Below are 14,801 nucleotides of genomic sequence, written 5' to 3' on the forward strand. Positions count from 1 at the left end.
GAGATACATACGCAAGGGGCATCTGGGTGGCTCAGTAGGTTAAGCATCCGACTCTTGGTTTTGGCTCAGGGTCCTGAGATCCAGCCTAGGGTCAGGCTCCAAGCTCAGCGGGGAGTTTGCTTAAGACTCTTTCTCTACCCCTCCCCCACCCTCACGCATGCTCTCTCTCTCTCTCTCAGAAAAGTAAATAAATCTTAAAAAAAAAAATCACATAGGTAAGCAGAGCAAGCCTTGAAGTCATATTTTTTAATCTCCCTGATTGTTAATCTTGAACAACAAGCTACAGGCAATACAGGAAAGGTGGAGATGACTAGGAAGTTTGATAACATGCCTGGATCAGTCATCATTCCTTGGAAAGTACCATCTCCCTGGCCTGTTAAAAGGCTGATTCGTTCGTGTTTAAGTAAAAGACAATGATCTCTCCCTTCACTGCGCCATTGTTCTTTGTAAGAGACCAGCATCAGTTTCAGGTTGTGCAATTTAAAAGCTAGAGAGGAAAGAAATTTTAATTGAATTCCACAGTATATATTCATAGATATTTCAAAGTGGAATTGTCCATTGTCTGTGGTTTCAAGCACCAAGCCAATCACTTCCTGAACATGCTGCATCTGGCTCTCACTAGACCATCAATAATCATTTGTAGATGCAATGTCTCTTTTGAAAGAACTAACTTTGCTAGACCAGGATAATTGCAGGGGGTAGAAGGCTGGAAGTAGGGTGAGTCATGATGAGAGGGGGTGGGAAGAGAAAGGAGCTGAAGGAAAAAATAAGACTATTCCCCCAGGTCTATAAATGGTCAGTAATGAAGCAAAAATGCATGGAATGTGACTTAAAGATTTCTGAGATGTGCCCATGGGGTGTTTCCAGGCTTCTCGATCTACGATCTCTAGCAACCCTCTGGAGCCGAATTTACCTTCCTAGGTGTGGTGCCCTACTTCTTCTGGAATTCAGATGTCTGGGACAAACCCCATCAGGATATGCCTATGCCTAGTTAACTGTTCCCCAAACAGTCATTGTGATTTTGGTCACAGTTCTGCTGAGGGACCCGTCTGTCCTTCCTGGGGACAGTGAGGGTGGTGGCTGAAGATGGAGCCATGGGTCAGAGGATGCAAATGTAGCAGACAGGAGGGACCTGCAGGAAGGTACCCAGAAGGCAAGACCCTGGATTTTACCCAAGGCAACAGAAGTGAGAAAGGCAAAAGAAAGCAACTGGCAATGAAATATCCAGAGTTCAGATGAAAAAAAGGAAGGAAAAGGGGAGAAGCCAGGAACCAGGGAATTTCACTGGAACCAAAGATGATGAACAATACAAACAGGAAGAAAGAACCCCTGGCCTATCTGACTGATCAAGAAGACATTCTTTAGCCAATACTGGCAACTCAACAGCATATATATATATATTCACATTGATAACACAAACACGAAAATGAGTATTTCTTTGCTACCATTAATCACAGTTCAATAATTCATGAGCTCTATATTTTCTAGATTGCTTAATTCATTTAGCAAAACCCACAGTTTAGGTACCACCGCAAGGGGAGGGTGGGGAGGGTGCAGAACGGAGCAAACTCAGAAGGAGACTTTTGTAAACCAGAGTTAGTAGCACAGTGGCAAGTAGATTGTCAATGAACACGACAGGAGCGTACAGTCATCGGCCTTGTGAGTGCGGTATTGCCGGCTACGAGGTGGGGGTGGGGGGGACTTCGACTCAGGAGTCTACCTTCTTGTTAATTAAAATCGAGCTGCATGTGAGCAGCCCGTCCACCTTTTCCAGTTCAGAATGGCTCACGGGGATCAGCATATGGTCCTTCAGCTTCTCATAAACCTGCAGCAGAAATCAAGGAAAGGTAAAGCAGAAGGGTTATGTTTCCGCCTCTGTCTTACCCCTGTCCTCCCCACCCCCCCACCTCCTCGCCTAGTGTGAGGATTCATTTGGCTCACGAGTTTAGGCTTCTCAGCCATTGAACCTCAAGAGGCGCATGCAGTCTAGACCACACCGGCCCCCAGTGGAGCGAGAGGCCCTGGTGAATCACGAGCTCCATGCTTTAACCTCAAAGCCGAAGATGTGTCAAAAATGTGGTTTTACCAGAGACGCCTTCACTCTGCCGCTATCCCTGGGAGACTGAGTGGTGCGTGAAGGCCAGTGGCAGTGTTTTCAGTCTGAATGTTACCCTTCCTCGCCACACTTTAAAACCCTCTCTACTAAACTTTAAGGCTTCTCTCCTTACCACCACCACTGGAAAAACTCGACAAGACAGACTCCAAGTGAAGTGTTTCAGGTCACACTGCTTTTCAATGACAGGTGTGAATCTTATAGCATCTTTTGACATAATAGAAAGCATGTGTCGAAACTTTGAATTAAAGGTCCACAGATTTTTTCTCTGATGATCAAACAAACCACATTTTTTTTTTTTTTAAGTACAAAATCACCTGGAACACACTATCTAAAAAAAACAATCTACCATGCTTCTTTAGGAAGAATTGTTCCTTAAATTTCACTACAGCGGCTAATTAAGAGTGCTGGAGCCAGAGTGGGGCTCCAGACCCAGTTCCATCAACCTACCACCTAAGGTGTGACTTCAACTTCACACTAAGGTGTGTCAGATTCCCTTCTAGCCTTGGGTTACTGTTAGGTAAAAGCAGAGTAACAACAGTGCCCTCACAGGGCTGCTGCGAGGTATAAATCAGATAATGCCCAGAGTGGGCTGGGCCCCATGCCTGGCACAGGGGAAGCCTCAGTAAACATGGATGTTATCATCGTTACTGTGGACAGACACACGGCTGAATCCAAAGCCGTTAATCATCTGGTCATCAGATGATCCATGTGGCTGGAGAAGCACGAACGGTCCAGAGCCTTGTTTCTCCAAGTGGGTTCTCTGACCCGGGTGCTTGTTGCAATTGCAGATTCTAGGGTGGGGGTCTAGAAACCTGTATTTTTAAACAGTCCTGATGCACAATAAAGTATGAGACCCTCTATTCATCTGAGACCTGGTTAAGCCCCATTCTGGGCTCAAGGGTCCTCTGTTCTCCTCAGGTTCACACTTCCAGCCATGGAAACAGAGAAATCATCTATGTATCTCCCCATTTTCTTTTTATCTGCCGAGAAGGTGACTGATTCAGAAGATAAACCTGGTGATTACACAATATCATGTATCTGAAAGGTGGCCAAAATATTTTCTAAAATCTTTAAAGATATAAATTTTAAGATGCATAAACAAAAAACCAGTGGCTATTAAGGGCTCTTCTGTCATGCTGAGTGTCAGTATCTGATTCCTCTGGGCAGAGAGCAAGATGCTGAAATGCCTAAAACAGATATGGACACTTGGAGGGTCTACGGGTGAACGCTCCTGTGACTGCGTGTGCAGAAGAGACTGGAAGAATGCCCGGAAGGACAAGGAACATCTTCTTAGACCAGGAAAGAATTCCATGTCTAGGGAAAATTCCCGTGTTGGTGAACAAACGCAGAAGCTCTTAGAGGGACAGGTGCCTGATGGCAAGTGTGTCATCTTTTTGATCCATCGCTACCCGGGATGCACAGCCCAAAGCCCCTTTTTTGCAGCCCTGACAATGAGCACCCATTTCTTTGGGTCACTCACACTTCTCTGTCATAAAAAAACAAATGACCTCCTGGTGAAGGGCAGCTCAGATTTGCCAGAAAACAATGACAAAGTTGACTGCCCAACTGTAAGTCTCTATGCTGAGTGGGTGTCTCAGTGCGGGGAGATATGTGTCATCAGAGCTGCTGCAAAAATGTGTGAAATCCAAGTACTTACTTGAAAAGTTTTGAATACCAGGCATGATCACCTCAATTACTGTGCATGTGTTCGTCATCAGAGACAAGAATGAGAAGAATGAGTTAAATTAACTTTCCTTGTGCCCTAAAACTATATTATCCTCTCTGCTTTCTTAATGATTTGACGTGTATAGAGGAAAAGGAAGCCCCTGTTATTTGTCACTCCATCATGAAAAAAATCCCCAGGCAGGACGATTGTCACAGGGAGGCCTACTCAGCTGCAGTGGCCACGAAGGCTGGTTTTGACTGTTTGTTTTACCTTTGCACTTTCTGGATATTCTTCTGGGGTGCGGTGTAGCAAGACATGACCTTTGCTGGGGATATTTAGGTAAATACAGTTTGCGGCCGTGTCATCAGGCATAGTGAGCTTGTCATAGCGGTGATCACTCATCTGCTGCATGATCTGTAAGGAGAAACACAGCAGGCTTGAGCAGAGCACTTCCCCACACTTCCAAACAGAAGGAAGGCAGCGCATGGGCATAAGCTTGTGACGGATGCTGAAGAATGTTCCTGAGAAGTGTCTGCCTATTTCCTCGAGTCATTTAGATCCCAGAGGAAAACCCCATGAAGTCAGGATTCTCTGGAAGAACGGCAAGGGTTCTTCTTCTTCTTCTTTTTTTTTTTTTTTTTAAAGTGTTTGTCTGTAATTTTAAAAAGGTTTTAAAACTGGCCATAATTTTTCCAGTTTTTGTTCATAAGATCTATCAGTGAGACATGAAATGGAGACATATGCAAAAGGCCCAGCTGGGGTTTCGATGACATCCTTGGCTGAGTAAGCAGGGCTGTCCTAGTCTATAGGAAAAAGGGACCAGAGTGGTAATCATTCTGGTCAATAATCTGATTTAGCAATAAACACACACACACAAACACACACACACACACAATTTCCTCTTGTAGATATACTTAAATTGAATTAACCTATCTGATGGCAGGGGATGCCTTTAATACAATAAGCATAAAAATCACTTGAGGAGAATGTTAAACTCATATTCTTAGGGCTCACCGCCGGGGATTCTGATCTGGCAGATCTGAAGTGAAGTGCAGAGATTTGCATTCTAAAGCTCTCCAGGTGATTCTGAGGCAGATGGTCCCAGATCACACTTGATTAAAAAAAAAACAAACCCAAAAAAACCCCCCAAAAAATCCCACCTGATTTAGCAGGCCTATTAATCAAATGATGGGTTTATAAATGCCTTCATATATAATAACTTAAAAAAATCACAGGAGTGAACTCTATAAAATTTTTAGAAATTGACACCTTATCCTCATCTCAACACAATCAAAACTGAAACCCAAAAATCAACCACCCCTCCTTCACTACAAAAATATCCAAACACCAAAAACAGATAAACAAACAAAAGCCAAATATATTTTCTGCTTCATCATGTAGATTCTCTTCATTCTTGATCAATATCCATATATTTTAAAGAATTTGCTGAAATGTCATGCCATAAGGGTATAACAAGATCTTTTCCATAATCTGGTTTGATTTTACCTTTCCAACCAGGTCTCCCTGTACCTTTCAATATCTATATGGAAATGTGCTTCATATTACTAGACCTCAGAAGTAGGTAGGCTTGCCCACTCAGTGGTGGCAGCAATGGACAGTAAGATTCACAGTGTGGAAGAGAGCAAAAGACTGCATGCTCCTTGTAGAAAGTTCATTCCAAAGAGAACATGGAGAGTGGCATAGAATAAGCTCTCCCTGATGCGCCAGTCAAGGAAACCATTCACTTCTCCTCGTGTGGAATATGTCAAAAGCTGGGAGAGGGCACAAGAAATCTGAAAATGGAATAAATATCCTTTGCACAGAAAGAAACATCAGGTATGGGCATAAACTTAAGCCCTGTACCAAAGGCTGAGAGACACAAAGATGAGTGGGACACAGATCCAGTTTTTTTTTTTTAATGTTATTTATTTATATGACAGAGAGAGAGATCATAAGGAGGCAGAGAGGCAGTGAGGGGGTGAGGGAAACAGGCTCCCGATGAGCAGAGAGCCCAATGCGGGGCTTGATCCAAGGACCCTGAGATCAGGACCTGAGCAGAAGGCAGAGGCTTAACCCATCGAGCCACCCAGGTGCCCCGAGATCCAGTTTTTGAGAGGTTACAGCCTAATGGAGGAGACTGGCAGACAGTTACACAGAAGAAGAAACAGGGCACCATGGGAAACATTTAAAATGTATTATCTGATCACAGAACTCCCATCTTACAGATGAACAAAACAGACTGAGAGAGATCAAATAACTTCCTTGCTCAGAGTCACATGGGTAGATTCAAACCCACATCTGGACAGCTCAAACCCTTCTCTATTAATTGTCTTTCTTTGCCCTCTTTCTTGACCTCCAGGGCTGTGGCAGTTCTTCCTCTCCTAGTAACTGCTGTAACATTGACCTTTCTGCCCTCATTTGGCACTTATAATTTATTCTTTTGTGGCATCATTAACTCTTCTTTCATACATAAGCCTGTTACAACATGCTACAGTTTGGGTTAGCCACAGGACTGGGCTGGATGTCTGTCTTGTGCTTCTTAAATTGTCCCCTAAAGGGACAGGCCCGTAGAGGGCATCTCCTGCCATGGTGGTTCTTTATAGCCCTGATGGAGTAACCTTAGATCTACTTGAACAGTAGATGTGTGGGGACACTTAAGAAGTTAAAGACATTCCTAAAGAGTAGCTATTCCAAGAAAATTAAAAACATATTCAACCTAGCCCTCCTTATAAAATGGATATGCCCAGAAATACTAGGGAGAGGCTTATAAGAAAAAAAATCCATATCCAAGTAGCTCTCTTCTATTATGAATTGCTACATAAATACATCTTATGCAGACTTTCTTTTTGGCTGCTTTTAAAACATATTAATAATACCTTCCATTGTGTGGAAGGGGGCACATTAGACCATCAACTGGAGTAAGACCTGGGTTTGAGTCACAGTTCTAGCCTTTATTAGCTATACAAATTTAAACATTTTTTTTTTTGTTTTTTGACCTCTTGGTTTTCTCACTATAAAACTGGGATAATAATAGTCTTTCATATACTTATTGTGAAAGTTAAATGAAGATAATGTGTATAATAAGGCACAGTAATAAGCCCTTAATAAGCTTCTAGTATTTTATGGCAGCATGACCAGACAAATAAGGGTCAAGTTGCTAGCCGCAATCAGAAAGAGCTAGGTCTGAATCCTGGCCCTGCTATACACTGTGTGACCTTGAGCAAGCTCCTCAAGCCTCAATTTCTTCAGCTATAAAATGGAATGACAGTGTCATACTTATTTCTCATAGAGTAACTCTGAACATTTTATTTTTTTATTTTATTTTGCTTTATTTTATTTTATTTTTTTAAAGTAGGCTCCATGCCTAGCATGGAGCCCAAAGTGGGGCTTGAGCTTTGAGATCAAACCTAAGATCAACACCTGAGCTGAATTCAAGAGTCAGACATTTAACTAACTGAGCCACCAGATGCCCCTGAAGGTTATTTTTAAAAACAAAGCAAAACAGATTATGTCTATGAAGTGCTTAGCACAAGTTCCTAGTACATATTTAAATGTGTAATAAATATGCATACTTCCCTCTTTGTTTCTTGCAAGTCATTTGGCATCTAGCAGGTGACCAAAATATGCTTGCAACTAATTGATTTATTTTTCCCTCCTTTTCCTCCTCTTCCTCAACCCCCTCTTCCCTTCTTCTTTAAAGATTTTATATATTTGAGAGAGAGAGAGAGAGAGCATGAGCAGGGGGAGGGACAAGGGGAGAGGGAGGAGCAGACTCTGCTGAGCAGGGAGGGAGCCCAATGCGGGGCTCCATCCCAGGACCCCAGGATCATGACCCAAGCCGAAAGAAGACACTTAAGTGACTGAGCTCCCAGGCAGCCCTTCCTCACTCCTTTCAAAGGCTATAGCAGACCTCAAGAGTACACTGAGGGAGCTCCTGGGTGGCTCAGTGGGTTAAGCCTCTGCCTTTGGCTCAGGTCATGATCTTAGGGTCCTGGGATCGGGCCCCGCATTGGACTCTCTGCTTGTCGGGGAGCCTGCTTCCCCCTCTCTCTTTGCTTGCCTCTCTGCTTCCTTGTGATCTCTCTCTCTCTGTCAAACAAATAAATAAAAAAAAAATCTTAAAAAAAAAAACGAGTACACTGAGATGTTCACAATTTATATATGTGAACAACTGCATATATAAAAACAAAATATGGTCTTCATCCAGAAAAAGAAATATAATTCATTAATTAATGTTTAATTAATTAATTAAAAAGATTAAAAAATTAAAAATTTAAAAGATTTAAAAAATAATTAATTAAAAATATAATTCATTAATTAATGTGAGCTAAAGCCAATGTTTGGCTTTTTCCTAATGCTGTACAGTAGGACACTACAGTCTATGGTCCTACCCAAATGATTCTGGAAGTAACATGACAGGGAGTGGTGGATCTGGGGCAAACTAGACAGTCTGCAGCACCTGAAAGCATTAAAACAAAGAAAGAAAAGAACAAAACTTTGTGTATATTGAAATGAACATACATATGTCTCTGTCAATTTGCGACCCATGATTTAATAAAATGGTCCAGAAGCCCAGTGAGCAGACGGATTCTTCAAGTTATTAAGTGGAACTGTCTCTAAATCAACACACAAATTAGAATTTATGAAACTTTTCAGCCATCACTCTTGGTCAGCCTGGCCAGCATGTTTCTTTCTCGGTACAGGGTCTAGGATTGTAGTATGTCTGAATCTCTACTTATTATGTGTTATTGAAGGTGGGCCAAGATGGCTAGTCTGCTCATGGATTAGATTGAGTTTACCCGAGAAATTCAGGATTTCTTCCAGACCACCAGGAGACAGTTCCTTGGGCCAGAGGCTTACTAAGTAGGACCTCAGCGGGCTTACTAAGTAGGAAAAAGATCCTTAAAACATGATATGTACAGCCCTTGTTACCTCGTCAAGCTCACACACAAAGAAAACAAAATCCAGAAAATTAAGTATTTCCATTGACCTAATTTTCTAAGCCACTGGGAGAACCATGGGCAGCATATTTTGGTCCATCACATTCAGACTCATTGCTCCTACCATTCATAAGCACTAGAGAGTGGCCAGTTGGTTTTCCAGTTTAATTCATGGTCTACAGATAATTCACTACATTCTTTATCCAAAGGTTACACTATTAATCCTAGCGTAAGAAGAGCTGAAAGAGAAAGGAACACAGCAAGATCACACCTATGGGCCTGACTATACCTTCAGTGGTCCCACGAGCAGCCTGGCAACTTCCCCACATCTCAGTCTGACTCATGCGTGTCCGGTAGTGACTAAGGAGCAGAAACATGGAATGTTGTACATTCCAGAGGAAGTATTATCAAGGAGTGTTATCAGTGCTTACTTCTTGTTTATTAGTGAGGGAACAGATTAAAATCTCCAAGGTCGTGCCTACTTGAAAAAGTTCCCAGTTTCTTTTGGGTAATAAAGACTCTATTTCCGTTCCTGGGGTGTTTTATTTACTTGGGCTCCATCTCTTTCCACCCTCCCTCCCATCCCCCACCTTCAGCTCCTTGAGGGAGCAATCACACTCCTTTGGTTCCTCTATGTTTGCTTTGTTCTTCAGTTAACAACATTTATTTGAAATTGTAATTACTGGTTTTCCATACTCATTAGTACTTCTCTTCTTTTCCAGACCTTATATTTATAATTTATAGCTTCTGGTGGGAGTATTCTTAAAAATTACTGACATCAGAGCTAGTACCAACCTCCCATTGTTTGAGGATAGTTACATTTTTTTCATTGTTGTCAGGAAAGGAATTATACCCTGGGCGGGGAAATAATTTAACACTGGGACTAGATACAGTAATTCACTGATAAATGCTACTCTTAAAATAAATGTCTTAACAAAGCCACCTTAGGAAAAGACTCTCAATCAATTTATCAAGGCCCCATGGTTATCATTTTAAGACAGGTTAAAAAATGTGCCTAGAGAAATGACTTTTAATAACAGAACAGACCCCATTTGGAGTACTGAGGGGTTCTGTTCAACGGGGGAAAGGAGGCAACAACATCAGGCATCGTCTTTCTAAATGAAAAGGATTTAGGAAACGGTAACTATAAGTAATAAACAAAAAATACATTGTTGTTTTTTTGTTTTTTTTTTCTTGAAAAAGTCAAGGTACTTATTCTAAACACAAAGGGTTTCTGTGTCTGGAACAAAGAACAGGTTTCTCTTTTCCTGTGAGAGTGATTGTTTTCCTCTTTCCTATATGTTGCTATTGTCTGAATAAGACAACCTGACATTTATTTATAGCTGGGACCAGGAAATACTGGGATATACACAAGGCAGGGCACTAACCATTCAGAGAGGAACAGACAGAAAAAGATTCAGAAGACCATATCTCTAACATCTTTCCTCTGTTGTTGGAGCCTGTGCTGTGAGGCTTTGCTCCCGGGCACACCGGGCAGGGCAGGGCCCCTAAGAGCTCGGGCTCCGGAGGACGAAGATGCAGCCACAGTGAGGGGAGGAGCAGGTTTTGTTTGCTCTCTGTGGCTGCACAGAAGCCTTTGTTAAAAGATGAGCATCATTTCAAGTATCTTGAGAATGTAGCTGTTGGCTGTGCAGTTCTATGTGCCAGCATTTTTTCCTAAAAAAGGGTGGAGGTGGTGTATTGCTCCAGAGCTCTGTGTACAGTGTTCTTTTAACCTCAGGGGATCGACTTCCTGCTTCTCACAGTGTCCCAAGCCAGAATGGAAAGGAGGAAGCACCGAAACCCTCCGTGGACACACTAAATTCCGGAGAGGGCCTGGACTCCGGATAATATGCGTGAGTTCGACCCGGCTCTAGAGGAAGAACTGAGGCGTCAAGTCCTTGCTGTAAATGCCATTTCGGACTTGTGCCATTTCCCAGAGGAATTATTCCACTTTGTGTAAAACAGAGTATTACTGGCATTGGACACAACCAGTGTTTGGTTCAATCCAATAGTTCTCGATGGAAGGGCCCCCGGGGGCTATACAGGACAGCGAGAGGTGGGAAAGAGAAAGACATCCAAAGATAACTGAGTTGCAGGCTCTTCCTTCAGGTGATGACAATCTATGATTTAAGGCAGGACAAGCACAAGAAGGGGATGCTAGCAGTGAATAGAAAGTAAAGCTCACTTCCATTACAGGCACCCCCTTAATGAAGAAGGCACGTGGCAGAGCGGAAATGGCTCTGAAAACCATCGAATCATCGTGGTCTGTTACACAGCGGCTGATCTGGAGGAATCAGCCTTGCTCCCCAGAGTGGAGCTGTCACAAAACAGAGTGGGAAACATCTGGCTTTCAGCCCAAGAGAATTTGCATGGCTAGTTGTATTAACAACCAGGCATTTCCGGCAGTTCCCAGCATTTCTGGGAATTTTCTCATTCAAAGGGCTGGAAGGCGGCTACATTCTCCCACTTGTTACTCATGGTTTCTTTGTATTACATCAATTATTAAAAAAAAAAAAAAATCTTGGGCTAATGTTGTTTCACAGAACACTTTAGGACTTTTATGGGTCAGATACTGAAAGGGGTACAGAAGGTATTTAGAGATGGCTAGGGAATATTCAGAGCGTGTTTGGCTCACTCATAATTGGTCATTTATGAAATATACATATGTACCCTTGCCAACATATCAAAACAGTCAATACTAAGAAGGACAGATTATAGATTCTATTGAGATACATAGTATGTGATTCTCAAGCACACTATTTGTTGCTACTGTATATCTAAAATCATTCATTCATTTATTTATCTGCCCATCAAGAGTTTATTGAGAGCTGACAATTTACCAGGAATTAAGCCCAGACAGTCCTTTAAGGCTGAGTCAATATAACTACAGACAATATTCTAGAGCTATTATGTTTTCATATTTAATGGATCTTTCCATGGATCAGCTCAAAATGAACAGAACCTGAGAAAGGCTGTCTGTTAAATATCCTCTCTGAATAGATGGGCTATACAGATCCTAAGAGCGAAGCAATATGGCTCCTTTTAGTTAAATCTGGGCCAACCTTCAAGGCCAAATATTTCCTTTGAAGCTAGTGCCATTTCCTCCACACATTCTCTCATATATTTGGAGTTGCTGTTTTTGTTCAGATCATAATGCCCACCTGAACATGGGGACAAAAGACTTCTCTCCTTCAAACTACAACAACAAAGCACATGAACCGTTTCTGGAAGGGATTCTCAAAAACAATGGTTTCTGTGGAAGGCTGGGAAAAACTCTCACCATCTTAGTAGAGGACTAATCTGAGCTTTATGGAGGGCTGGGGGGCAAGGCACAGGTAGGTGGGACAAGGGAGATTCTCTGGGTGAGTCACAATCCTCATTTTCTAATTTCAGGGGTATAGAGGAAGAGATCCAGACCAAAACACCACTTCCAAAATACAAAATCTGGGATCCTACCTCCTTTCTAACCCCTGCCATGTATTCTCTAAGACTAGCTCCTTGGCAGAAACAGATCTCCTATAGTCTTGTTCATAAAGATATATCTTGTTGCCTACTTGATATTGAAGTCATGCCCTGGCTATGCTTTCCCAGATACCTGCACCCTAATCCCACCTTCAAAAATTAATTCCTTTGGGTCGTGGGGGCTTGAGGATCTCCTAGGCTCCCTGTGTCATTTGATAGCAAGAAACAACTGGACCATTTATTGAGCTATTTTCTATTCACTGGTGGTTCATCTATTCTTCATTCATTTCTCACAATTATCCATTTTTACAAATGAGAAAACCAAGGTTCAGAGAAATTCAGTAATTTGTCTAAGGTCACATGTTAAGACAGTAAACCCAGGATTTAAGTCCAGGTACATCAAGCTCCAAATCCCTATCTTTTTCCTGTCACACCAAACTACCACCTCTCCAATATCCCTTGAAAGACTAGACTCTGAGCTCATTAACTTGCAGCCTTTGGGCTGATTTTTCTTGTAGATACAACTTGTTTGACATGCATATATTTTTATTTTTTTTATTTTTAAAATATTTTATTTATTTATTTGAGAGAGAGAGAGAGAGAGAGAGCATGAATGGGGGGAGGGGAGGCATAGAGGGAGATGGAGAAGCAGACTCCCCGCTGAGCAGGTAGCCCAATGTGGGACACAATCCCTGGACCTCAGCCAAAGGCAGATGCTTAACTGACTGAGCACCCAGGTGCTTGACATGCATGTGTTTTTACAAGTTTGCATTTAAATGCTTTTAGATGGAGAAGGTCTGGCTCCTGAAGCCATCTAAGTTCTCTACTGAACTACAGGGATTGGTTTTCTTTTTCTTTTTTTTTTCAAAGATTTTATTTATTTATTTGACAGACAGAGATCACAAGCAGGCAGAGAAGCAGGCAGAGAGAGAGGAGGAAGCAGGCTCCCTGCTGAGCAGAAAGCCCGATGTGGGGCTCGATCCCAGGACCCTGGGATCATGACCTGAGCAGAAGGCAGAGACCTTAACCCACTGAGCCACCCAGGCGCCCCGGGATTGGTTTTCTTAAAGCTAGCTATTATATTCTTCAAGGAGATGATAGAAGAGCAAAGCCTTTGGGAATGGAAAAAGACAGTGGGTTAAGAGGAATTATCACTTCTAGATAGGTAGGCTCCAGAGTGAGAGAGAAGAAATGACCAAACACACGCACTTTGCAATGATGCCCCTAATCAATCCTGACCCTACCACTGGTGGATTAGTGCTTATTTTCTATATGAGCAAATATTCCTTGGCTATCTCATCAGAAGGGCATGAATTTAAATTTTTTTTACAATAATTGTTATTGCTTTGATTTAGAGTCATTCAAAACCCTCTGCCCTGTCTACTTGGTTCTTGCGAAAAAGTTGCCTTAGGGTTAGAGAAGAATCTGTCCTCATGAAAGAGTGCTTTTTTTTTTTTTTTTTCCTGGAACGAGATGAAGAAAATCATCACTGGGGCCTCCAATTATATCTTAGCCTAGATGGTTAAAAAAAAAAAATCTTTAATGTATGTCTGTACTCTGAGATTTTTAGCTCCAGGCAGTAGTGTGCTGGTAAATGTAGGGGAAAATACATGCATAATATACCCACATAAATTTATTATAAATTTTACTGATATGAAGGATGGGTAACACACAATTTATAAATAATAATAAAATAGTCAATACTCTCACATGTAAATTTCATATTGCCAATTGATTCTCACAAGAGAATGCTTCTGTTGATTTTTTGCTGATCAGGGAGCCTGATGTGTGGCTCGATCCCAGGACCTGAGGATCATGACCTGAGCCGAAGGCAGTCGATAAACCAACTGAGCCACCCAGGTGCCTCAAAATACCTGAAAATTTAACAGTCAGCCTCATAAGCTGGTAGGAGCTGACTCCAGGAATCCGCCGCCCTACACAGGAAATTTCATGGTTTTATAAGACTTGGTTCGTGGATGTTATTAGCTTAAGTTGGCTGTTCATAGAAAGTTACCTCTCTGGTAATGCCATGGGTAAGTTTAACTTTAAAATCTGGCTCATATAACTTTTGTGTCCTCTTGGGCAAGCAATGATTGGGGATTAACTTTCAACGGATTTATGAAACTCATGAACTCTTGGAAGGAAGGGTGGCAAATTGAGTTTGTTAAATAGGAGCTTGAATTCGTCAAAGCTCTCAAACAGGTGAAAAGGGTTTCCCTTTTCACACTGGCTAATTGGAAGCTTAAAGTCTGATTGTCCTATGTGTAAGGAATGAAATGAGAATCAATGGTCTGTATTCTTAAACTTGGCTCCAATTTAATCATTTTTTTTTTTTTTTTAAACGTAGGCTCCAGGTCCAGCATGGAGCCTAATGTGGGGCTTGAACTCACGACCCTGAGATCAAGACCTGAGCTGAGATTAAGAATCAGATGTTTAACTGAGCGACCCAGGGACCCCTTGGCTTCAAGTTAAATCATTGTTTTCAAGTCATATTACCCTTTTATTTCTGGTTATTTTGCTATCATTCATGCATCTTTGTAAGCCGCTTTTACAAAATGAGGTGAGGTAGGAGTACATAATTTCAGACAATTCTTCTTAAAACGTGTTTTTAATT

At 41.9% G+C, this 14,801-nt stretch overlaps 1 protein-coding gene across 1 annotated transcript in view; it reads right to left on the minus strand.

Moving 5' to 3' along the window:
- Positions 1-202: 202 nt before the first annotated feature.
- Positions 203-14,801, minus strand: part of DDAH1 (dimethylarginine dimethylaminohydrolase 1) — a 138,086-nt gene continuing 123,487 nt past the window's right edge. Inside the window, exons 5-6 of the mRNA XM_032870282.1 lie at positions 4,053-4,196; positions 203-1,825 (exon numbers count right to left, since the gene is read on the minus strand). Of these exons, the coding sequence (XP_032726173.1) occupies positions 1,709-1,825; positions 4,053-4,196 (261 nt within the window). The 3' untranslated portion in view covers positions 203-1,708. The remainder of the gene's footprint in view (positions 1,826-4,052; positions 4,197-14,801) is intronic.

Source organism: Lontra canadensis, unplaced genomic scaffold, assembly GCF_010015895.1.
Source record: "Lontra canadensis isolate GAN:19392208 unplaced genomic scaffold, GSC_riverotter_1.0 scaffold40, whole genome shotgun sequence".
In the NCBI taxonomy this organism is placed as follows: Eukaryota; Metazoa; Chordata; class Mammalia; order Carnivora; family Mustelidae; genus Lontra; species Lontra canadensis.